Source organism: Argopecten irradians, chromosome 6 (genome assembly GCF_041381155.1).
Source record: "Argopecten irradians isolate NY chromosome 6, Ai_NY, whole genome shotgun sequence".
NCBI classification, from domain to species: Eukaryota; Metazoa; Mollusca; class Bivalvia; order Pectinida; family Pectinidae; genus Argopecten; species Argopecten irradians.
Genome location: NC_091139.1, coordinates 27,340,004 through 27,365,496, shown reverse-complemented (window position 1 = coordinate 27,365,496; position 25,493 = coordinate 27,340,004). Strand labels below are relative to the sequence as shown.

At 34.3% G+C, this 25,493-nt stretch overlaps 1 protein-coding gene and 1 pseudogene across 1 annotated transcript; one reads left to right on the top strand and one right to left on the bottom strand.

Moving 5' to 3' along the window:
- Positions 1 to 132: 132 nt before the first annotated feature.
- Positions 133 to 8,850, top strand: LOC138325500 (thioredoxin domain-containing protein 12-like). The gene is made up of 7 exons (XM_069271195.1): positions 133 to 228; positions 3,469 to 3,529; positions 3,960 to 4,012; positions 4,303 to 4,376; positions 5,304 to 5,373; positions 6,268 to 6,351; positions 6,900 to 8,850. The coding sequence occupies exons 1-7, from the start codon at positions 147 to 149 to the stop codon at positions 6,965 to 6,967; spliced, it is 492 nt and encodes a 163-aa protein (XP_069127296.1). The 5' UTR covers positions 133 to 146; the 3' UTR covers positions 6,968 to 8,850.
- Positions 8,851 to 9,181: 331 nt separating this feature from the next.
- On the bottom strand, positions 9,182 to 25,280 carry LOC138325499 (dynein light chain Tctex-type protein 2B pseudogene; annotated as a pseudogene).
- Positions 25,281 to 25,493: the final 213 nt, after the last annotated feature.

Here is a 25,493-nt window from a genome sequence, read left to right as displayed (position 1 = left end):
CTGCAAGAAAAAAAACCATTTGAAATACATGTTGTTTTCTATTTGAAATAAAGATTTAAATACCTGAACTTAATTGTTATTTTTCCATTATATTTTATGATAAATTGAATAAAATTATTTACACCACATCACGACCGACGACAACAATGGCGGACAAGATGAATTTGCTTGCGTGGATCCTGGTTACTTGCCACGTTTCCGTAGTGTTTTCCAACGAGCTAGCCAGAGGTATATGCAAATCTGTAGTTTTTTTAATTTAGTTTTTTGTTTTTAACATTAATTCGATGGGTTTTGATATTTACATAAACTGATAATTCAGATTAGTTGGTCTAGGTGGTTATATTTCTCATCCCCGGACCGCGGACGTCGGTAGCTAGGCCTACAGTATTATTTACCGTAACACTTGATTTTAGGTATTTTCTTAAGTTTAATAGCTGAACAAAATCCCTCCTAGCTATGGTCATGTGGAAATATCACCATTAAAGTATTTCATGATGATCAGGGAATAATTATAGGCAACAGCTGAAAGAAAATTTCCAAAGTGAATTTAAAACGGAACAATATTATCAAAAAGTGTGCCATTTTGGGTAGCGTGCCAATTTGGGTAACATGACGTTACAATATATTTTGGAAGATAAGAAACGATTGGCTTCAAATGAAAAAAAACAAAAGTCAGATAGACCTACCTTCCAATTATCTAAGGGGCGTAGGAAGCGGGGGTGGGGGGATCTTCACACACACACACACACCCCGTTCCCCAGGACGAGGGGGTGTGGCAAACATGTCCCCCCCCCCCCCCCCCCCTTTTTTTGCCGATTGAAATGTTCTTAAATGCACATTTTAAAGAAAAAAGGCCCTTCTGGACATTTTTGTACTTCGTTATAGAAAATTTTCTGCTGTACAGCGCGTTTCCTAAAACGTTCAAGTACGTAATGTTCAAACCTTTAATAATGAAAATTCAATACACACGAACTAGACTAAAAATCATGATGGCCATGAAGGGATTATACTATTTCAAAAAATGCTTCTTAAAAAATTAATTTGTTTATATGTCTTAGCAAGACAATCAATTCAGTATTATTTTCAGATCGAGTTTGGTTGCATAATGGTATGACAACACTCACTAAAATATCATTTCTAAATGCAGGTAAACTAAAAATCATCAAATACATTTTAAAACTCATCTCAGTCATTCTTAATTGTACTTTTTTTCATAGGGCAGACCCCCGTACCTCCTAATCACCAAAATATCACGCCTTTTGGTGCTCGCAAAATACATCAAAATGCATTGTAAATCTCATCTGCACATTTTAAAGAAAAAAAGGCCCTTCTGGACATTTTTGTACCTCGTTATAGAAAATTTTCTGCTGTACGACGCGTTTCCTAAAACGTTCAAGTACGTAATGTTCAAACCTTTGATAATGAAAATTCAATACACACGAACTAGACTAAAAATCATGATGGCCATGAAGAGATTATACTATTTCAAAAAATGCTTCTTAAAAGATTAATTTGTTTATATGTCTTAGCAAGACAATCAATTCAGTATTATTTTCAGATCGAGTTTGGTTGCATAATGGTATGACAACACTCACCATTATCATTTCTAAATGCAGGTAACTTTAAATCGAAAAATTACTGTGTTAAGATGTTTTTAAAATCATCAAAATACATTTTAAAACTCATATCAGTCATTCTTAATTGTACTTTTTTTCATAGGGCAGACCCCCGGACCTCCCAATCACCAAAATATCACGCCTGAGGTGCTCGCAAATACATCAAAATGCATCGTAAATCTCATCTCTGCCATGCTAAATCCGAATCGTACAATTTTTTCCCGGGGGAGACCCCCGGAACCCCCAAACCCCAAACACCAAAATCTTACGCCTTCAGCGCTCGCAAAATCATCAAAATACATCGTAAGCTCGATCTCAGTTATTGACTGTCTATGTACAAGGATTATGTGTAATAATATATGAAAAAAAGTAATAAGTTATCCTTGGTTGGTGCAGGTCAGGCGATGAGGGACGGGGGGGGGGGGGGGTTATGAAATATTGAGGAACTTTGACCCCCCATTTTCCTATAGCTACGCCACTGTATCTGGCTGTTGGAGTATAGTTAATTCATTTACTGTTGCCTGAGATTAATTAAAAAATTAAGTAACCTCCAAATCAATTGATTTTACTGAACAGTAGGCCTAAGATTAAAAAAAGAAAAGTTTAATATTAGTCATTAGATCATTTTCTTAGACAAAAGGATTTTGAGTCTGTTTTGGCATTTACCTTGGTTTTATAATTAATTTATATCAAGTTTAAAGAAAACTATTTCACATTGTATGAACCAAGGTTCAAAGTTTGAACAAAATCAAACCATTTATTGTGATAGAGGTTAACTGTGTGTTATTCATAAATCTGTACTTGTACTGTACATCTGCTGTCTGAACACAAAATGTGGCAACAGATGTAATGTTCTCTGATAATACTATCGTGTGATTTGTTTCATTCTGTGTTTGGCAACACCTGTTGTATATTTCTCTGACTTGTTTCATGGTACTTACATAGCTACCAGAAAAATGTTTTCACTAGTATGACTGGTAAAGTTTCCATGAAAGTCCAGTTCAGTTTAATATAATGAAAACCGTTAGATCCCCACCCAAGACTATTTACTTTTGCTTTCTCCTGAAGAAGCAAATCAATAATACTTTGTCAAAGCTGTGTACAGATCCACCTACCTTAACAGTATCAAGGATTGAGATTATGATGAAGTATTCAGTGATTCAGAAATAATAAGCTTCAGCATATTATCACATTGGACTACTGAGCGAGTCACTAAAGTCGAATAAAAAAAAAACAACATAATATAATAAGAAATCATAATGTATTTTAAATAAGTTTTGAAAAAAATTTCAATGTATTCTAATCCTTTTAATAATGTAATACACAGGGACCTGGCACGAAAAATTTTAACCAACAGTATACATATCTATATTATAGTATCAAGAGTATGAACTCGGCGGTCGAGAAAAACAGACCTATTTTTTAAAAACCGTGATTATTTTAATAAATGGGCTCTATACACACCATATATCTAACACTATACAGATATAATTTATCTTTCCATTGAGTGCTTGATGAACAAAATTGGCCTAGTATTAAGTTAATACTATAATATATATATATATAAATATGTATAATAAATAAATGTGGAATATCCTTGTGATGGAATTTAAATAGAAAAAAAAAACTAAAACAAATCTGCCATCGATGGCAGATTTGTTTTAGGTTTTTTTATATATATATATATATATATACATACTGTTAGTTAAAAAAAAATTGTGCCAGGTCCCTGTGATGCAATGTGCCATGTGATGTTGTTTTCTAGTTTCTTTGCCTTGTACTTGCTATCACATCTGATAATTATCTTGTAGATACTGTACCGTACTTGAATTATGTGGTATTTCTTTTGTAGGATGGGGAGATGACATTGCCTGGGTAAAATTAGATGATGGCCTGATACAAGCAAAGACAGAGTAAGTCACATGTAAATCACAGATGGAAGGAAACGTAATTACAGATGGAAGGAAATTTAACTTGACACGACCTAGTGGACTTACAATGATCATGAATGGTAGTGTGCACATTTTTTCGGACATGTTTCGAAAATTGTTGCACTTCTAGACTACAAAAAAATGAATCTCCAACAGTAGATCTCATTGAAAATGATGCAAATGGATCTCAATATTGTTTCTGCATTCTTGATGACTGCAAACGGAGGATTTTCAAATAATTGTTGAGAATAAATCCATTCATATTTATTCCAAAAAGGTTAATTTTTTCTGATTAAATTGTCAGCAATTAATTTTGAACATACACATTAGTAATTATCTCCCTTTGAGTGATATACATGTAAATTCACACGTTTTAAAATATTTGTTGATTGTGAATGTGTTTTATTTCCAGGAACAAACCTGTGATGCTGATCATACACAAATCCTGGTGTGGAGCTTGCAAATGTAAGAGATCATATTATATGGGTTGTTTTTATTGCTTAGTGCTAGCCTAGTAAGTTAGTAACTGATTATAGCTAAATCAAATTATGTTTGTAAATATGGGACACTTCTTCATAAATGTAGATTCTTATACAAATCTGTTTGCATCCTTGGTAAACCCAATGTCAGAATATATTGTTTATTGATGTTAAAAACAATGTATGTATATCACCTTGGTTACAGAGGATGGTCTTCTTGAAACTTTCTGTACATTTGATATAAGTTTGGTAAGCATTACCCCTTTCCTGTTTCAGCCTTAAAACCAAAGGTTCAAGCATCATCAGCTATTAAAGAAGTCAGTAAAGATTTTGTAATGGTTAATGCAGAGGTAAGTGGTGTCTTTCTTCTGTCTCTGAAATATAAACAAATAGTGAAACTTTTATTATTATTATTATTGTTTATAAAAGAAACCAACTATGCAAGGTTCTTTCATGGTACATTTAATCCTTTTATCATTATCAAAGTCCGCTTTATTCCAAAAAAATACTGCAGTTGTTTACTGCATGGATTTATCTCCTATTTTGCTTGTTCTGTATGTATGGTGGCATGCTTCAGTGAGATAGCACTATAAAAAGAGCAATAACTCCACTATTACAAAGTCACTACTTGAATATACTGCAGTCTCCCAAAACACACACTAACAAAACATAATATGTACACAAACAAAACACAATACGTACACAAACAAAACACAATACATACACAAACAAAACACAATACATACACAAACAAAACACAATACATACACAAACAAAACACAATACATACACTAACAAAACACAATACATACACTAACAAAACATAATACATACACAAACAAAACACAATACATACACAAACAAAACACAATACATACACTAACAAAACACAATACTATACACTAACAAAACATACACAATACATACACAAACAAAACAAAACACAATACATACACAAACAAAACACAATACATACACAAACAAAACACAATACATACACAAACAAAACACAATACATACACAAACAAAACACAATACATACACAAACAAAACACAATACATACACAAACAAAACACAATACATACACAAACAAAACACAATACACACACTAACAAAACACAATACATTCACTATAGACTGTCCTTTAATGACCCTATAATAGGATATTAACATACTCTACCAATCAATTATTGTTGAAATTCATGAAAATGAAGAAAATCACAAAGGAAGAGGAAAAAAACATCTCCCTAAATTTGAGTTCATTTGTAAACTTTAGGATGATGAGGAGCCTGGAGACTCCAAATTTTCACCTGATGGAGGATACATTCCGCGTATATTTTTCTTAGGTAAGTACCTTTATGTATACATTGTAAACATACCAGTTATAATCTATGTGCTCTGACAGAATACCTTGTACAGACGAGGACACCAAACTTAGCAATAGGCAGAGTCATGTAAGTGTAAGCCACTATTTAAAGAAATCTTTTGCCCAATCTAATTAAAATTAGACTTGTAATTCCTCTCCACTATGATGCTCTGTGGTATGCTCCAACACAAGATATACCAACTCTCCGTTCGGACTCGCCTCAGCATGACCCCTGGCCTAGAATTGGAACATTTATACTTAGATGCAACCACACAGAAGATTTCATAGGCAACACGCTGACTGGCTTATCACAGGGTTCATTTTGATTAGATTGTCTTTATCAATAAAGAACTCTGCAAAACTAAATTATTATATAAATAACAAGAGACTTCCTACTTCTGTAGTTCCATGTAACCAAGTATATTTACATTGTTGCTGAATTATCTAATAATGTTATTATTCTATTAAATTTCAGAGGGAACAGTTCTCCTATAGTGTTGTCTGGCGAGGTATAGTCCCCTCGTCTTCGACTCGGGGACTATACCTCGCCAGACAACACTATAGGAGAACAGTTCCCTCTGGAAAGGGCAATAATAGATTTAGTATGTTACATGACATTCATTATGACGTCATATATTTGGTCGCATGTTCATTCCTGGGGGACTATACTTTGGTATAGTTCTCGTAGTCAGGTATAGTCTCCTGTAGTCAAGAAGAACATGGAATTGTTGTCTCAAAATAGACCATGGCTGTTATCCAATCGCATTCCTAGTAATTATCATGTGATGTACTTAATGCTATGAATAACTTAAACCAATATTGGAAGTTATTGATGTCAGTGAAGGAGTTGATGTATTGACTTGTTCTGTTTCAGATTCTGATGGAAATGTTTTAAACGACTTTTATAATAAAGATGGTAATAGCCAGTACAAGTATTACTACTATAGTGCAGATCACAGTAAGTAGATGTAAAACACTGGTGTAGGTTTGTTTTAAACTAAAAGTGTATGTTACTGTCTGTAATCTCTGGATTTAGATGTGCAGTAGGTAATGAATCTAATCATATTTTCACATAATGTTCAAACCCTCGGTAGATAATTTATCAAACATAAAAGTGGATCCAACATCAAAAAGGTCTTTAGTACCTGGTACATTTTTGTATCTAATGAGAAACAGTCTTCGATACCAGGTTTAAACAGAATGAATATATGTTGATTACAGATATATAAACATACTGAGTTAATGTATCAAAATTGAACTTTGATACCTTACTTCTAATGTTGATAGAGTAATTCCCCTGGAAACAATTATTTCTGTAAGCAATTGTCCTTAGTTATGTTTTTATTGTGGTCCTATAATATTATGTTGACGAGGCGGATCATTTGTACAAATTGTATGCATATATAAGAATATAACCAAAGTTAGTGCTTTTTATGTAGCATTCACAATTTCTTCTATTACATTTTGTGTGTGCTATTTTTTATGGTGTGTATTTATTCTTCACAGTTGTAAAGACCATGAAGTCGGTATTGGACTCGGTTAAGGGAGGTAATACTGGTAACGAGGAGTTATGACGAGATGACTAGCTGTAGATGTCCAGGACGAGTAAATGCTGTGAAAAGGAGTCTGAATTGGCAGTGCAATGGTGTCTTAAAGCATCCACATTATAAAACATCTAGTGTACATGGATTTCGGATTTGATATACAAGTGTGTATGTTTCATTTGATAATGTGGTGATGATTTAGAATTTAAAATGTGTATCTTTTTACATGAATGAGTTGAACTCTAAATGCTGATTTATAGATGCAAAAATTGAAAATATCATAACTGGTTCTTAAAATTGATAATATCAAATGTACATTATTTTCCTTTTATTTTACTCGGATACAAAATGTATAAAAATACGCTGATCATGATATTGATAATAGTGCTAGTTATAATTTATGCTAGGGGTTTAGGGTTACTGGTATGCTTTAAATTGCCTTTTAAAAGTCATTTGGTTTTAGATGCATTTACAATATGTTACCATATATTTTTGCAATAATTATAAGAAATATTTATTGATATCATTATTACGGTGTATGAATATTTTTCGTTTCATTGTTTTGCTATATTTTCTGATTTATTATATTAAGTTAATTATGCATTGTTCCTGGTGTCACAACAATAGTGCAATGATTAGAGCCATTAATTTAATGGCAGTACCATATTTGACCCAATAAGTGACCAGAGTGTTTTAAAAAAAAATGAGAAAACCAAGGTGGTACTTGATGGAATTAGATTTAGACCTTTCAAAATATTATTTCACAAAGTAAGCCACATAGCAAAAAAAAAAAAAAGAAAAAAAAAAGAAAAAAAAAATAATAAGATAGTATAGCCATATACTTTCAGTCTGTAATTCAAGGTTAGAGGATTTAGACTGAAGAAAGAGGGGTGCATATTGAGTTATATACGCTACATTTGTTATCTGTCACAAATTAAAATTCTATTATCACTTGATCAACATATAAATTCCATAATCTTTGCAGTTACCATTAATCTCAAGAGCCCATTAATTTAATGACAGTACCATTTTTGACCTAATAAATGACCAGAGTGTTTCATAAATTGTGGGGCACTTGATGGAACCTGATTTAGACCTTTAACAATATTATTGCACAAATAAGCCACAAAGCAAAAAAAAAATATGATAAAATAATGAAATAAAATGGTATTCATATTTTCAATATGTAATATTCAAGGTTAGTGAATTTGAGACTTAAGAAAGGAGGATGCTTATCGGGTCGTATACGGTACATTTGTTATCTGTCATAAATCACTTGATCAACATAATACTATTGTAATCTTTACAGTTACCATTAATCATAGTGCCATAGAAAGTGCTGCAGTCTAGGCTAATGCTTTGATTACAAAGTAATGCAAACATGTTTTGAGAATTTAAGTCAACGTGTCAATGCCATAGATAAAATGTAAACTCAGTCCCTAATAGAGAAGCATTTTCTTGTCAAAAAAGTTTTGAAATGTACAGATACTTCATTTTCTAATGTAATGACATTGAATTGATCATGTGGAATTCTCAATGATTTGGTTTAGGAATCACTGAATGTTAAAAAACCTGTGATTTGATTGTTGACGTCTCGGATGTTCATGAGAATAGTTATAGTGTGAAAACAACGAATGTACATTTCATGTCTCCTTTTGTGTTATTTAAATGTATTCCTCAGAACAAACATTCTGGTCCATCATAGTTTACCTCCATTCCTTTCACTCTTTCTATACGAACGGAGTGAAACGAAGGGAAGTAACTCTGATAGATCAGAATGCAGAACATGATCATTTTGTCTAATTATCTCCCCTGTTGAATTCATTGAATGTTGGAACGTTTAGTAAAATCTTTGTTTATGCTTTATTCATCTTTTATGTGAGATCTTCAACTTAATTAAAAAATAAAATGAGTTTTGATTTTGTGGTTATTATCAATAATACATTGAAAGTTTTCACAACAGTGTCTGTATATTACTACAAGTATGTGGTTCTGTGATAATGATAAAAATTGACAAAATTATTCTTCATATTTACAAATTGACGCAAAATGTTTACTTGAACTTATATGAACATATTTTTTATGCTTATCTGAGAGTTCTATAAATATTTCTGGGATATTGCCAAATTAAACGTCTTTAGCAACTTGTAGGCCATTGCAGTTTCCATGCTTTAGTGCTTGGAAGGGAGGTAACTCCGACGAACACGAGCAAGTTTTGCAAATCTCAAGGAATAACTTCCATGCTTGGTTATAACATTAGTTTTATTTGGACGGAATTATATATATCGCATGATACATTTATGAACATGTACTGTACAGTACCTAGACATTTGTACATATATTGGAATTATTTTCATAAAGGAATGGTCTGTAATAGCATGTTAAAGAATGTCTGCATATTCAGCATTTTGAAAATTTCCAAATGCTTAATTATTTCTATTTGTCAACAAAATGTATTTCGCTATCTAGATATGTATATTAGCCGTTCCTTATACATGGTGCTTTTGAAAAAATGCTTGATTAATGTAAAGAACGTCATTATTGAATGTTAAAATCTAATAACATTTAGGTTTTTTCATAGCATTTGAGGCAGTTATTTATCCATAGATTTTGTCCAAGTTGATAGACCTACTCGGTTGGTATTTAAGAGGATTATCATATTTCTAGTACAGTATTACACAAGTGTACACAGAATAACATTGTTCATCACTATATTTTCGATGTCCTTTTACGGAAATTATTCCACGATTTGTACTGATTATCCAACCTCTCCTAGACATCGTCGAAATTGACATGTTCCAAGTCTACTTCACTTCATTCAAAACAATATTGCATTTCCACCTTATTTTACTTGTACACGTATAAGTATTCGTGTGATAGGTCTGTGTCTAACGTTTAATTTTAGCGCAGAAAAAGTGTGAAATTTACTCAAGTGTTTACAGAAACTTGATATGGCACTCGTTTTTGCACTCTGACCTTGATGACCTTGGCACTATATGTCATATTACGACTCATAAACGAAACTATCTATTCAAAATAAGTTGCATATACTGTTGCTACAGCATATATCTGTCCCTTGGCGTAACTTGCTTGTGCATAACTGTCCGTACTGGCGTCCCACAGACATCTACTAGCTACGCGCATGCCCTGAGCCGAGTTTTCACCAATTATGACGTTGCAGATAAGTTTGTAACGTGCGAAACCCAGTTCCTTGACACGGTTTTTGATAACGTCCGTAAGATTCTGGGCAAGATTGGAACACATTTTGGGATCATATTTCTCGCCGTCAAGATAAGATTCTAAGACATTATACATGATGGTGTTTACTTTTGATGGGTCGAACTTTTCCTGAGGGAGAGGTTCCAGTCTATACGTGTTCTGTAGTTTAATGGGTATCCCGATGTGTTTTGGTCCCACAGATCCGGAGATGCTGGTCCGAGAGACCTGGGACGGACGCCGACCAGTGTACCCATACTGTACGCTGAGTCTGTGATCTGGACGGGACAGCCGACGCAAATTTGGACCCGTAACATTTAGACCCGTGCTGTCCGATCCATCCTTATGGATGACGGACAGACGCCTGCGCGCGTTGGTCTCGTGGTGCTGTTCCAGCGCTTCCACCGTTAACTTGGACATGACTGAGTATGTCCGTATGTTGGGTTCCTGTCTGTAAAGAGCCTCACTTTTGTTTGTATCGCGTTGTTCTCTCTGTAAAGACAAAAAAAAAATCAATTTATAAGACTTAGGCTTTGGAAGTATTGCATGAGACAGAAATTAGGATACTTTAATAGGTTGTCATTTTCCAATGTTCAATTTTTACCGAAGGATCGCTAGTTTTACGACTAAGCTTTAAGCATTAGTGCTTAGCACGCAAATAAGTCGACTTCAGACTAATGTCCTATACAGAATAATTATGAGTCTGAAGTCGATCTTTCACTCTAAGCACAGGTATTCTGAAGATAAAACAGTATAATGCGTCAGTTTTTGGCCTAACCATTAGGATTCGGTGAAAGTTTTTTCACCAATACGTTGATAATATTAGTTTAATTCCCTATTAACCGTCACAGTTATCATTTTAGGCCGTACCAGGTGTGGTGGAAGAAAGTCACCGACCAGTGGTCAGTACCTGGCAACTGCCCCACATGGTATTCGAACTTGCAACCAAGAGGTGAACGATTTGTTGTGATTTGTCAGGATATATAGACCACTCGGCCACCGCGGTCCCTTTTACATATACATTGATATTACTAGCATTCAGTATTACCAGTATTTATGTTATAAATGAGGATTTGTTTCATATGGTTTGAATTGATTTAAAACGACCTATCAACAGCCAAGTTCATTTACGAGAATCGTACAACACTGTCATAGTTCCCCCAAGACACACACAATAATCACTCCCCAAAACACATATAAGAATCATTTTAGAGACCTTAGACCTTAGTTCAGAAGACGTGACGCTGGCATTGTCATTGTGGGAATAATTATCTGAAAAGTGTATTTCTGATAAACGTGTACAACACATAATGAACAGTTAAATTATAATTCGGTCAAAAAATGTAAACATACCCCCTCATGTATAGATCGTTATTGATCAACATGTGAAGTATTTACGCCAAAATATAATACACAGATAAATATAGATATGTATCATCTGTCAAAACAATAGCTTGTCGGCTTTGTTTAGAAGGCTATATTTAGAAGTTATCGGATTTGTCATGGATCGGAATTCCGATTTTGTTTCCGATATCTGGGCTTCATTATCCTAATGGAATGCTGCCAACTTGGACAAAAATTGCATCAACTTGAATTTATAGATGTTTGTCTAGTGGGCAAAATGACACGTTCTAACTGGAGGTCAAAGGTCAATAGTAGGTGTGTTAACATGTCCTTTGATCGTATTTACTGTGTCATTATGCTAATTATAATTATCTATCCCGGTTGTCATGCGTATATGACCGTTACGTCTCTCATTATTGAAGTGAGTATCTAGGGATGACAAGTTCTATGGCATTGGAGATAATAAAATGTTTGACGCCATGACGTAAAGAACAAACGACAAGACAATTAGCTAATAGAGGGAAGAACATCGGTACTAAACAGACACAATAGATCAAACAGTTCCTGTCTCTATATCGGTATATAAACGAAGACATTCACGTGGGGCCATTTATAGAAGGTCTATGATCAAATAGTATTGGCACTAAAATACCAGGTGAGCTAAGGTACCATAATGATCAATCACTTTTAATTTCACGAATACCTGGACATTCAGTATAGAATTTGATGACTACCTGAGTAACTAAGGTGCTAATAAAGACATATATACAAGGTAGCCGGCCACTCGGATGTGTAATATATGCAGACAAATGTCTGTGTATTGTACCATCTCATTGAATGTCGCTAGGTTCGTTTTCATATCAAACCTGCGTATATCATTGTTGACAGCTTTATTGGATTAGATATGGGACAAAGTGAAGCGTCCGGACCTAAAGTTTGGAACAGACGAACCTATAATTTGTGAGTTACACCAAACATAAGAAACTCCAACTCGGAAAAACGCAAGAATGTCTCAATCTGTTGCCAGAGCCAGCAAAATGGGAAACTCGGTTTACACACTGTACATGCAATTTTTCATAATGCACTGTCTATACCAATTGCGTCAAATTTCGTTAATTCGAAGTTATAATGTCAGTCAAAGCTAAGTCTTCGAGTTAACCAAGTATAAGGATAGATGTATACTTGGTTACTCGAAGACTTAGATTCTGAAGGCATTTCTTGTTCAATCCCTTTTCAATTCAATTGAAATAAAATTTTGCTGAAAATTAAGGATATAGACTTCTTGTTTACTTGAAAGAAGGAAAGAGACATATTCGATTGAAAAAACATCTTCAAATCATATAGAAAACATCAACATTTAAAAAACATTAAAGGCCCACTACTGCCTTTCCGAAGCGAAATTTTGAGATTTCTTAAAAACACTTATAACAGAAGAAAATACATATCGATGGCCTAAGATAAGGTTACAACACCAAACATATGCAAGATTTCCTGCCTAATATCATGATAACTGTGGATATTCAACTACCTCGCGGTATTTAAGACGACGGCGGGAAACAAAAGACGACCCGCGTTATGAAAATTAACAATTTATTTACTTTAAACAAAATTTTCAGAAGATGATGATGAGTGTAGTATTAACGGTAAGTTAATAACTTTTGCGACTCTACAATATTATCGATCTCGTTGTACATTCCCATTTTAAAAATTAAAAACCGTTTCGGAAAGGTAGTGGGCCTTTAACACGCGTTTACTTAATTACTTGAGTTAGTCCACGGAAGAAGAACTAGTCTGGGTTTTTTTGGCGATGTCTATGTAATATATATAGAAGTAAAACTGATCGCTTGATATCAAACATATCGTTCACAAACAGATTTAGTTGCTGAATTGTTTCATAGGTCAAAATGCTCAACTGAGAAACAATTTTCTTCGCGTTATATGTACTACAATGCTTGTCCGAAACCGCTATTCCAATTGATCATATCCTAATAATTTTATATCAATATTTTCAGCAGCTTTCATCACTCTATGCCCGAGAGAGTACGTCTGACATGAAGTCTATCTGGCTCCAAACAAAAGATTACGCCATCCGATCAATATTTAATGAAAATCAATGGAATACTCACGTTTTCCTTACTTGATAAAGAATATCCCTCGAACTGATTAACTGTGGTATATAATTAACTGTAGTTCCCTTTTCATATCTCGACAATAAGCGAACGCTCTCATTCCTTACTCATCTCAATCTGGTATAGCTAGTTTCCAATAAACATTCAAATCTTTAAAGGCGCACGTTCGGGAAATCAATTCTAAAACCGGGACCATACATGTTCTGGGAGTGGGTGTGCTGTCATCGGTCTGGCTAAAGGTCAATTTTTGTTGACAGTATTCACACAGGTATTCGGCATTTAAAGATAAGACAGTATAAATATGTAGAATATCGAGGACATCTTCATTGTTTACCGTTTAAATCTGCACACCGATCGCCGTGGCAGGTTCCCTAGGGGTCAAACCATTGTTTCTCATATTACGTTGACTTATAAAGCGGACTGCTCGTTTATAAACAAGTTTGTGTACTTTACGAATATAGTGTGACCGATAAATAGATAACATTGAATAATCAGTATTTTTACAAACATTGGGAACTTGGTTCATTTAACGTCCAAATAATATTTGCAGATAAGAAAATGCGCCTCTAAATATTTCATCATAGAGCAATTTGCTTAAATTGCCATCACGTTTCAAAGACTATCATTTATGATAGAAAAACATTCACTGATATATTAAACTAAAGTTACCATGAAAGTTACCATGATTATGGAAGCGTTACCATGGCTACGACAGCTTCGTGTATATGTTACGACTGTCACATATTCTTCAATATGCGTTAGTACTTACAATGGTAACGAGGACTTCAATATACGTTACCATGACTACAGAATTTCAGATTAAGATATCGAGAATAAACTTTGATATATATACTCTACCATGGTTACGAAAACTTCTGGATACAAGCTATACCATATATTTACAAAAAAAATAGATAACGACGACGGACCATGGTTACAGAGGAAGTTGTCATGGTGGCAGGATCTTCAGTGTATGTTACCATGGTCACAGCAGATTTATGCTTTCAAATCAATTTACCAAGATAATTATGGTGAAGGTAAGTTTATTTGTATTTCAGGACCTGAATTTGCAAGTATATATGTTTGTAGTTACAAAACCAATTTCTAATTTATTCAAACTTCTCGCATTCATGTGCCGTACTTTTAATATTTAACCAACAGTTAGGCCGATTCTCTCTCTCTCTCTCTCTCTCTCTCACCTTTCTGATGTAATAGGTTTACAAGAAACAGTGCATTGTTTGAACCATGTGAGACATGTGTGCACATTGTATTTACATTCACTTGGGAGGCACGTAACTTCAAATTAAGTGTCAACATTGCTGACTGTTGTATAAGTTTGAGAGACTTCCATAAATTATAACGCGACGATAGTTTCGGGTCATACTTTAAAATCACATACGTATGATTTATGTAACTCGTTCACAAGATCTTATGTGTTACCTAGCTGATTATTCGTCAATGCCGTATGTAATACATGGATGTAAAGTGCACTTAACAATCACACCAGATCATTAAAATCTGTACTCGGTACCTCGACCATTCCCTATAGCAATAAATTCCTCAGTAGTCAATTTATGGACTCCTTTGAGTATTCATTTTTAGTTCTTTTCGAAATGAAAACGTTTTGTGGTAACGGTTGATTCATACCAGGTAGTTCTAAATTGTCACTCGTGAATCAGACCGAAGTTTATTTAGGGTGGCCGTTAAGGCAGGTTGGACTGTAGTAAAAGATAAAAAAAACCTGTCTGAGAGACCACCTTTGTATGCATAAAATCGATTAGATTTTTAAAAGGCGTTTTCATTTGTCTCGTGGGTGGTCGTAATAGACATGTCATCCTCGATATTCTAGTGGGTTACTATCACTGTCGCTATATCTACCAGAGTGATAGTAACCCCTGGAGTATCGCGGATGTCCACAGTTGTGTAATTGTAATGTGACAGAAAGAAAATTTAGGAGTCTTTGTGACTATATCCATAGGCGTTTGATCTATTTTCTCCATATATACGTATAATACTTTGACACAGTATTACACATACAGAAAAAATATCTATAGAGCCAAACGCCTGTGATATATCCATCTCAGACATTCCACACACATACGTTTTCGTTAGGAGTCTATCGAATTTCTGGAAGAAAAATTCACATTGCTGTCTCACAAGTTTATAGTACTACAATCTATGGTGAAATGTTTCTGTACAATACGATTTAGTCTTGGTACAGCTGTCCCTAGTCAGGTGACTGTGATTTATGTTTGAGTACCCAATAATTTTATGATTCGTTAAAGAGAGAGTTCAATTTAGATTCCAATACCGTTTGCTCGGATCGGTTACCTGTCATCATGGCCAAAATCATTGGTCATAACTGTTTTCGTTACGACGGACAAATCTTAACCATGGTAGGGGAATATACACACAAGACTTAAAATTCACAGTTGAATTGACAATTTTATCTTAATATTAAAATATATGGAAATCAAGCACATGTCACATATAGCCGGACCGGGATACCGATATAAGATCCTTACACTTCGGAAGGTGCACTAACCCTTTAAATACCGCCCCGCTGTTTAGATACCATGACTTTAAACACTTATTTATATTAACACCATTTACATTTAACGTCTTTACTGAACAATGGGCGTGGTAAAGTAACTGTTGGGTATTTAAACAATCTCCCTTATAACCACATGTTACTGTAAATATTGTGTATATTTATGAAGTATATATTTTCGCCCTCGTTTTTTTCACGGATGCAACACTGAATCTGTTCTATTTAAGACAATTTCGGCTGTTATTAAAATTATGGATAGATATATGTAGGGGCCTTCCCATACTGACAGGACCTGTATACGATATAAAGATGATTAGTTCATCAATTATCCGGGATGATTTGTTTTCCTTTCATTACTAGCTGTCCAGTTTGTGTAGACTGACTTATGAATATTTAATGTAAAACAGTCTGGGACATTCTACAACGATAACTGGTCGTCCTCTTCTCTTTAAAAGTTCAATCACAGGTTTTTGATTCTACAGATATACACACACCTATATGTGTATTACTGGGTCACCAGTGTTATATATATATATATTGGTATCTGTATAACTATAGAATCGAGAGCCTGTGGTTCAGCAAGGAATGTTCTAGCAAAATATTCCTATATCCTGGACTGTAAGATTTGTCTCTCTTTTGTGTTATTAAGTGAGGAGAAAGCCACCAGCTACTACATCTCACTTAATAACATAAAAGGGAGAGAATGGATCTGCGATAAATGTTATCATAAATACGTGTATCAAGACATTTCGACGTATTCGAATTTTATAACTTTTGTTGGAAGCATAAACTGAAATTATCATTTTTGACTGCACAAATCCTTTAAGTAGTTGGAGGTTACAAGTAACTTCTTTGAGCTTTGTTCATTAATGTTATTTTTATTTTCCTTTGAATAGTATCTTTCAAATATATTTCACGTCTCATTCACCAACACAAACAGTTTCATTTGACGCACTCTCACTTCATCCTGACTGCTCGACTTAAAAAGTATTTTGATATCTATGTAATTGTTTGAAAACAGCACAATTACTGTTTAACTACCCCACTCCGCTGGGAGGTTAGATCCGAAATCTACAAAGTTTTTAAAATATTCACAGGTGTCAGTGAAACTGAAAGGACTTCATAATTCACAAGTCCCTGTGAAACTGAAAGTGAAACTTATATAACAGGTGCCCGCAGTGTACCCAATTCATATCCTCGCATGATGCTAGGGCCTATTTGTCACATTTAATGCATTTCATTAATACATAGTCGAAAAGAAAAATTATGCTTATCAATAATCTTGTATATATATTTATATATGTGAAATCAATGCATCGGATAGATACAATCGTACAAGTTATAAAAGAACTCTTCAAATCACGGAGGAAGAAAAGGTTGTGGAACGAAGGTACAGATACAACTTAAGGGGATTTGTCACACGGGCGAATGTAGTTTTATACACATACTAATCGATAAGCAATCAGCATCCATCAAGCTTAGTGCCTAATGTATATATGAATGGTATGCACGACCCAGCTTATAAGGCTATAGGAACTCTTCTTTGTAGAGGGACAAATAGCTAGGTTGAAGTCATGGGTGCTATTAATTGGACTGAAGAATGATCACGTCTAAGCCGAAAGTTATAAAAGTTCATGTGTAAGCTTATAGTATAGAAAAATATGTTTAGCCTAATCGAGGATGATGTCTTTGAAATTCGTACCCTGTAATTCAGTGTACCTATGTAAATAATATATATGTATAATATATAGGCCTTGTTCACATACATTAGTATTGGTAAAATAATTTAATATAAAATTCTGTCATCTCAAAACAAAGCCGACATTTTTACTTAGTGTGATTCTTTAGTTATATACCTATCAATTATGGACTTTTGTTGAGGTCAATAATTTAGACCATGCTCACCGAATAAACTCTTTAATTTCTATATTAGATACGTAATTCATTTGACAAAACTCAAAACGATTATCCGATGTATATGTTTATTACAAGAAGAACGATAATTCGGTTGATGTTTATCGAACTCCACGTGACCCATGTATTAGCCAAATTAAATGATAATAAGGGAAATCAGAGCATATCTTATACGTTGTGTATACATTTTATACATTTATAACTATAGGATTAAGAGCCTGTGATGTTATAATTATTCACACATGTTTGGAATCTGACTTTATTCAAAATTTTACAAAATTCTTAAATTTTAAAAATCAAGTGTTGTGAAATCAAATACAATATGATAGTGCTAATACGTATTTACATTGTAATTAGTATGTTTGCAGATATCTTTTTTTTTTTTTTTTGCGAAATTGAAATTAAAAGCGTCACATAAGATATATACAGTATGTCTATGTGGCTCTAGGTGTCAGGTCTCAAAGTACTTAATTATTCCAATTCAAAATATTTATTCAAACCCCTTTAGAAATACGTGTGGGCAGTTTGTCAGGACCTAACCGTAGGAAGGGGTTTTCCCCTGAGTTTCCTCGGCTGACTTAACCTGGCTCATCCTGAAATGTATCTGTATTTAGCCCCAGCTAGAAATGTTACAATATTTATATGTGTAAATTACACTTTGAACAGGCCACTAGCTCATGGTATTTGTATCAATGATCCGTGTTTACACAAAGTCGGTGTGGAAATGATACACAATCTATCACAGCAATGCACTTTCATTTACATAATGTATCGACTTCACACACAACGCTCTTTATAAATCAATTTCCACCTAGATGCCGGGAAGTGCGAGGTATAAAAATAATCTAATTAAATCCCCAAAAACAATTATTTTTGTGTTTGTTTAAACTTGGTCTGTGGCAAATTAGTTGAAACAATAAAAAATAAAACAAATACGGATTACATCAACGCTTAAATGTCCGGGAGATCTGTCGAAATATTGATATACCATATACCTATATACTATATGCAAACATACGTATGTTTTAAAAGCAAACAATCCTTCGGCGTTGTTCCCAACAACGGACCCTTGATGCAGAAATTACGGACACAAAAATCCTAAATGGCTTCATAACAACAATCTGAAGCACAGGGGTTTGTTGTAATAATACAGCCATTCCAGGAGACAGGTAATGTTAGTTACAATACAGTACGTTTTTGCCAGTTTTACATTTTTGACAAGAATACATTCAAGCACTCAGCGATAAATATATATATAAAGTTATAATGTTAAAAATATCCGAATTAGTAAGGTTCCAATATAACCAGCGAAAATGAGCAGTATCCCCGATTTCAAAATAAGTGTGTACCGCTATACGTCACTGAATTGTTAAACTGCTCTGTAAACTATCTCGTGAGATGGAAACTTTTATATTTTGCACTCATGAAAAATATCAAAGTTTCCATCCCACTCCATAAGCATAACTGTTATTCATGAAAAATCAAAGAATATATATCCTCTTTGTAATCATAATCATCAATAATATAGTTAATATTACTAGTATAACAAGTAAATAGAAGTTTAAAGAGTACAACTGATTAATTGCTATCTTAGATCATAAACATATCGTTTCAAATGAAACCATCAAATATTAACAGGTCATTTGACAAGCATTGCTATTGTTTTGAGTAAAGATTTACATCTGGTTGATGATATAGATAAAATTCTCCGTCTAAGAGGACAAACCTACATACCTATATAGTTATCCCTGTGCTATGTCAGGTATCCCCCTGAATCCTCCAATACGACAGAGATATACAGTTCGATCTGAGTGTTATGAAGCACTCCCCGATAAATCCTATATCAGGGCGATATCGATCTGTTAGGAGCCGGACCGTGACCGTCTCTCCGCTAAACCACACCTACACTGATTTCTGTACTAAGTAGTTCATTGGTTTTTTAAGCTGTTAAGTGTTTACTTGCACATTTTAATATATGCTTTACAAACATATACATGCCCGGTGTACATGTATATATGTCAAATCTACAACCTGTGTGCAAGTGTTACATTAGGGCTTTTGTATATCCCTATTGATTTATAAGTAAGAAGTTTATAACACTTGCATCAGAAGTCAACTTATGCAAGCCCCCCGCCTCTGGTATCTAGTTCGAATCCCATGTGGGCAGTTGTGATATACTGACCGCTGATCGATGGCTTTTCTCCGGCTACTCCGGCTTAACGCCACCATCTAAACCTGACACGTCAGTAATTGAATGAACCAGGCTGTTAACAGGACGTTAAAATAATAAAACCAAACGTATTATTAATTCAGTAATGATCAGAATCTTTGATTGGTGGTCTTTAGGTTTCTCGTGCTTCTCGTGCCATATATTCCAGGGGTTACTATCACTGTCGTCATAGTAACTCTGATAGATAAGAATGCCAAACTTTGGGCTCGCTTGAAACATATTTAAATATACTAAAGTCTTCCCTATACTTTAGGTACGTTTTTGTCTAGTATGGGGGATAAACATTATTCAATAATCTGGATTTTTTTCAATCCGGAAATATATCGATTTCCAACACTTCAAAAACATGGTTGTGAAAGGTATTTCAAGGGAGATAACATATGTGTCTTTTCTAGTGCTTTGAGTCCACAAGGTGATTGCGGGAACGCAGGAACGAAATAACACATCATTTTATATTTACAGTATACCGGTATCCCACATAAAGGACATGCAAGCACCTTTTTACTGAATACAAGAACGATCAAGTATATCAAAAGATTAAACACACGCTTTTAGATTTTAATGTGAATATTTCTGGTCGATCAGGTAGGCAATATATTTGACCATACACCAGTTTTAGTTATAAAATGTTATTATAGCTATAAAACCAATGACCTTCGAAAAGAAACCAATAGAAATCAATGGTTTTTCACAGGGCATTAGTCATAAAAATCAATAGTCTATTAAAAGGTCATTTATACCCAGGTGGCAATGTAAAATGAAATGCCGATCTTTTTCATAAAAGATAAAAAATCTGACATCTTTGTGGAATGAGTTCATGCAAACTTCCAGAATACTGTATTTCGTGCTTCCTTGACATTTTACTCATATAACAATGTAACAGCATCGATAGACTTCTAATAGGCCCATACCACACTTTACAAATGCTCAGCATATGTTGCACTGTCGCATTAACATCTCTCAGAGTGTATATAATTGTTCCTTGAGTTTTAGTTTACGAACTACCTCTATAACATAATGTCACAAGTATTTTGTTAAGACCTTTCTCAGAATGTTATAATCTTGTAATATGTCTTGTTATATCTTAGTGTTGTGTTAAGACTTTTCTCAGAATGTCTTAGTCTTATGATATCTCAAGATTTAAGTATCTTGTGAAGATCTCTCCTGGAATGTCTTATAGTCTTGTAATGTCTAATATTATGGTAGAATCTCTCTCAGAATGTCTAAATATTGTATTAAGACAATTGCAAACTTGTAAACAATAAAAATAAAATTGGGATGAGTTTTAAAAAATAGGTATACCTCTGGTACACGAGTCACACCATATGTAAATCAGCACTAGAAGGGAGACATATCTTGTTACCACAAACAACACCTGTGATCATTTGGGGAACATTAAAACGACTCGAGCATGCTTACCCTCGTTGTATTTCTAATCAATAATCGTTGACACTGCATTAATGTACGAACACGGTATTGGATTTCTAAATGTCATCGGTTAATTCAACCCGATGCATTGTGTATATTTTCCTTGCAATAGTCCCATCAAGAAAGTGCACGCAACGCAATGGTAACATTATTGACCCCAGCAATATGTCTTGAACCACAGGCGTTTGGCTTGACACATTATTACATATAGAAAGAAAAATATCTATAGAGCCAAGCTCCGGTACTTGAACATTGACCTTGCCACAACTCCTAAATCATATCTAAAAAGTTCGCTGTAGTATACTTAACCTATTTTCATGCTTTCATATCGTGAAATATTTAGAAAGAGTTGGGTTTTCATTGTAAAGGGGAAGTTGTGTTCATGAATAGTGAAGAATGTCGCGCTGGATATTGATATGAGAAGGTTTTGCCGGAAGTAGCACCACCGGGATGTCCGCTTGCAATTATTGACTCCGTAATGATTTAAAAGACTTGAATATGTAAACTGCTCGTTTGGTTTATCCCTTCACGTAGTACGTTAACATTGGTATTGTCAACAGACAATCGTTGATCATGTGTTCAAGTCACAGGGATTTGGCACACGAAATCGACATACTATCTATTTCTACCATAATTGGATCATCGTGATCTGTTTATGTCGTGTAAATATTTTGTCAAATCCCTGTGGTCCAAGAACATGTACTACCACGTCCAGGTGAGCAAATACAGGTACATAGACCTGGCGAACCCTCATGCCATTGTGTATCTTTGATTACATTACCACATCGTTGGGGAAACACTTGAAATGAACATCCGTGATGTAACAGTTTGTGTCAACACAGATAACAAAACAACTATTTACCCTTCACAATAGATAATTCACACAAAATGTGGTTTCTTTTCAATGTCGGGCCTAATTCAGTCGATATTTTATATGTGAGACCATTGTTAGTAATAAGAAGTAAATTCAAACTGTTGATTAAAGAACACTTGTCAGATAATTGTTATCGCACTTGTTAACATCTTACATATACATATTTATAATAAAAGTAACTAAAATATACACATACTAAAACGACAACAGACTGGAACCTGTAAGAGGGCACCATTTCGCATTCAAAAGACCGAGTGTGCTTGACCAATGAAATTGAGAAGGCATAAAAGGTACATGTATGTACATTGTCGAAGAAAGTAACGTCTAGATTTCTACATAACAACCATAAGGATTTTCTCTCTTTTGTATTTTTATACACATAAGTGTAATTTAGCCATATTTAAAATGCCCTTCGCGTTTTCTCTAGCTCGTACAAATTTAACCCCACATTATTTAAATAAAGGTACTAATTTTCCAAAATCAAAATTTAAAATACAACAATGTAAATTAATTGTGACACTATTGACAAAGTCACAAAGTCGCTTTAAAATCCGTTTGTAGATATCTGTGCAGCTATAAATGTTTAGATTTTGCAAGTAAAGTCAAGAAAGTAAGAGTATGAACACTTTTAATTAGAGATATTACGTCATCAGGACTGTACACAATGTACTTTGATATGTGTATATATAGGCGTTGTCCATGTTTGGTGGTAGTTAAGATGTTAAGTATTTGGGGATATTTTTCATAAAATCAATAAACACAGGTCTCTCCTGTTGCATGAATTTTAAAAATGAAACAAAAAGTAAAGGGTTGTTTGGTGAGAAATTGTGACTGCCCTTGTATCGGATTTCATTTTGATATTATAATAACAGGCGCATTGCTTTTATATGAGCATTTCTGTATCGACATCGGGCGATGTTGTGTCGGAATTCAACAGTAATTTTAAATAGTCTACTTTGGAAATATATTGAATAATATTTTTCGAAAAGTATACATTTATAGTTCCTTACTGCTTAACTGGCACGTATAAAGAACAATCAACTCAAAACTGGAACTCGCTATTTTGTATTAACCGTCACTTGTCAGTTTGACAGAATTAGCATAAGAAGGTACCCAGTATATTTAATCGTTGTCGAGGATGACAAACGATTAAACATATAAAAAGGATTACATACAATTGTTCACAAACATCACAGTACCTCATGGTTTTAAATTACATGGGTATGTCTCAAAAGAAAATGTTACTCAATTGAATCGAGTTACGGCATTAAAGTTCTGGGCATAAATCACGGATTTTCTATCAAACAGATCGGTTATTTAACTATCACTATAAGCTTAGTTCGACAGAAATGTATACGAAAACCTTCATTATGAAGTGGGAACTCTCACAACAACATAACTCATAATATGAACTTCGGGACACAGTGTAAGTTGATAATCCTATAATTTTCTTTCTGACAAAAAGATAATCATAGTGAAAAGTACCTGGAACGTGAAGTCTGGTGTCCGGTCTAGGGGACTCTTTTGACACGGATTATTGATTGGAATATCACTTTGCGTCTAGTTGCGATAGCGTAGCTCCGGACAGACAGATTTTGTCATTGTGAACGAATTTGTTTTACTCTTCACCAGGTTGACATAATCCCTATGTATAGCCACACAGGGACCTGGCACGAATTCTTATCAATATATTATTATGATATATTTCACCGGACACTGTGAATTTATCTTAAAATCTTAATATATATTATAATACACTTTAATACATATATAAATATAAATACTGTTGGTTAGAAATTCGTGCCAGGTCCCTGTGTATACCCGTTATTACTCTATAGATCCGACATCGAACTTACACATGTTGACGGATAGATAATGAATAAACCCTGGTGTATATCGACAATATTTGAGAATTCGGAAATATGGACACAACGACGTTTGTCGTGTTTAATGGTGTTTGGTATTATCAGAGATTTAGATTCCCGAGTCCCTGCCGATAACTCAGTTTAATGGGTCTGTTGAATGTCAAAACTGCGACATTTATAGTTGCTTGTTACTACAACAATGTCCTGACACGAATCTCTAAACAATAGTATTTACTGTTGGTCAGAAATTCGTGCCAGGTCCCTGTGGTTGCTACTAATAACGGCAGGATTGACAGTTGTGGTGCCATTGTCATCGCAGATTCGAGCATTGCCAATTCTTTGCACATGTTTCGTCTTTAACAGACAACATCCTATTGCAAAAGATATTATTTTTGATCGCCCCTCCGAAGTACAGAAATACATAATAAAAATGTATAATTAACAAATCATCAACTTCAAATGTATGCTCTTATTCCATATAGAAGTACCAATTACAATAGCATTGCTATTTCTAAAACGTTTCTAACAACTATGAAACAATAAATTCATACAAATCACTGGTCTAATTTCCCTAAATACCAACTGGATTACTTATAAGAAATGTTATACACACCTGTCGTGATGAGCCCTAGGTATCTTGTCCAAGGTAGGTCTTCCTGGCTACTAGGGATAAAGGATACACCGGCCGAGATAAGACGGTAGTCAGGTACAAGTATTCCTGCTCGAGTGTTATCGCGCCCCACTCACCCTCCTCAATACAATCGTAATACCGAGCTGTCAAACTCAGGTCTCAATGTTTATACTAGAATGGCTAGCTCGAATATGATTAAATATATGTACATGTAAATGGAAAGGGGGATTTAAATACATTAATGGATATACGTTTTGAAATAAAATGGAGTAACTGAGTCGAAAGTAAGAGTTAAAGAGACAGAATTGGAAATGGATCTCGGTGATGGATTCCGACATAAAACATTGATAAAAACGTCACCATGTATGAATACG

Excerpts from the sequence above, each read along its gene's own strand:
- LOC138325500 (XM_069271195.1), top strand. The coding sequence starts at position 147 with ATGGCGGACAAGATGAATTTGCTTGCGTGGATCCTGGTTACTTGCCAC. Across the intron at positions 3,530-3,959 it reads CTGATACAAGCAAAGACAGA|GAACAAACCTGTGATGCTGA; the intron begins GTAAGTCACATG and ends TTTTATTTCCAG. Across the intron at positions 6,352-6,899 it reads CTACTATAGTGCAGATCACA|TTGTAAAGACCATGAAGTCG; the intron begins GTAAGTAGATGT and ends TATTCTTCACAG.